At 22.3% G+C, this 2164-nt stretch overlaps 1 protein-coding gene across 1 annotated transcript; it reads left to right on the forward strand.

Moving 5' to 3' along the window:
• Positions 1-706: 706 nt before the first annotated feature.
• LOAG_14897 (hypothetical protein) lies at positions 707-1133 on the forward strand (the record flags this gene model as incomplete). Its single annotated transcript, XM_003150390.1, has 1 exon — positions 707-1133. A coding segment is annotated over exon 1 (360 nt), but the record flags the coding sequence as incomplete, so codon positions are not given.
• Positions 1134-2164: the final 1031 nt, after the last annotated feature.

Genomic DNA, 2164 nt, shown 5'->3' on the forward strand with positions numbered 1-2164 from the left:
TAATAATAATAATAATAATAATAATAATAATAATTAATAATAATAATAATAATAATAATAATAATAATAATAATAATAATAATAATAATAGTAATAATAATAATAATAATAATGATAAAAATAATAAAAATACTTCTGCGCTTCAATACTTTTTATTTCATTTAGTTTTTTTTTTATTTCCTAGTTAAAAATCTTGTTTATATTTTATATTTTTATTTTATCAGTTTGATAAATGTAAATTTGTTTTGTCCTTTGTTAAATTCTAATTAATGATTTTCATTTTTCTTCCTTTCATATATTCTCTTAATTTAATTTTTTCCTTTTTTTTTTTTTTGGTTAAGCAATAAATTGCATAAAATGGTCATATGTTTGTCATTTTAATTATAAAATTCCAAAGATTAACAAATAAAATAATTTTTTCTACTCTCTTCCTCTCTCTCTCTCTTACAATATATTAGTTAATCAAAAATTCAATTAACAAAATATTAATAAGTATTTTATTGTTAGTAAAGAATATTTAATAATTATGATTTACTTCATTTTCTTTAAATTCTTTTTACACTTATCTATCATTGTCATGTTACTTCTTAATTGCTTTATGCAAAAATGTTAATGAATGAAAATTTGAATTTATCAAAAATTTTCTTATTGCATGCATCCGAAGTAAGCATGCAAAAAAAAAGAATGCATGCTTATACTTTCACTATATTATATTTTACACACAAGTATACATCACATCAATTGGTCGCTCTAATTAAGTGTCATTCTGTTTATGTGTGTATGTATATATATATATATACATATGTGGGTGTGTGTGTGTGTGTGTGTGTGTGTGCGTATATGTATGTTTGTATGTGTGTGTGTATGTATGTGTATGTGTGTGCAGTCTACGAATGTTTATTTCGATTGCAGTATATATACATATATATATATATATATATATAAAATATGCTTCAAATACAAATATATAACACATCACTTGGCCACTTTGATTAAGTGTCATCTGTTTATATGTGTGTATATGTATGTATGTATGTATGTGTGTATGTGTATGGTAGTATTTTCGAAGAAATATTTGATGATAATGATGATAACGATAATGAGTAGTGCTTTTAAAAGAGGAAGGAAGAGAGATGCTTTGCAAAAAAAGGACATCACATACTGTTAGCACTACTAGCATATAAACTTAAAAAGGAGGAGGAGGAGGAGGAGAAGAAGAAGGATTTATTCATTCAATTCCATGAAATTTCATTCCTTTTCAATCCTATTTTCATTTTTCCTCTTCTTCTTCTTCTTCACAACATATCAGCAACTTCTTCAATAAATACGAAAACGAATTTGGTTTGTTTAAATTTGATTAACTATTTTTTATACATTTTCATATATTTGTTTTTAAATTTAACATTTTCCATTGAAAATTTCCATCATTTTCCTGTAATAAATATCATTTTAAAAAATTTAATTTAAATTAAATTTTTGATCATAAGAAAAAAGAAAATGAAACAATAAAAAAGTAATCAGCAAAATATTGATTGATATAAAGTAATCAGAAAATATTGATTGATATAAAATAATCAGCAAAATATTGATTGATATAAAGTAATCAGCAAAATATTGATCAATAAATGTGATTAATCTTTTGTATTAAGCATTGTTATAGTTTAATATGTTAAAATTTTAATTTCACATTTTCTAATAATAATAATTTTAGATATTTGAGGGAATATTTACAATGATGACATACATACATATGTATATGTGACAATCAACTTAGATGAAGTTAATATTCTTTGACAGAAGCTAAATTATTAAATATGGAAAAAAAAAAGGCAAGAAAAAAAAAGAGAAGAAAACCTGTCACATATCGTCGCATTCTCTTTTTTTTTTTTTTCTATTTCTCTTTCAAATTTTTTGAAATTTTATTAAATTGCAGTATTACTCTGAGTAATATTTAAAAGTTCGAAATTCTTTTATTTTCATTTTTAATGGATAAAAATGCTTTCCTTAAAAAATAAAAATTCACATTTATTGGAACAATCAAATGCTGGTTTATTTAATTACTTATTTCCGTCCCTTAACCAATAATTACTTTATGATCATTTTTAAGTAGTTAATGTTAAAAGCTTGAAAAATGATCGTTTTTTTTTCTCTCCCTCCCTCTCTC

The sequence above is a fragment of the Loa loa genome (assembly GCF_000183805.2).
Source record: "Loa loa unplaced genomic scaffold supercont3.72, whole genome shotgun sequence".
Lineage (NCBI taxonomy): Eukaryota > Metazoa > Nematoda > Chromadorea > Rhabditida > Onchocercidae > Loa > Loa loa.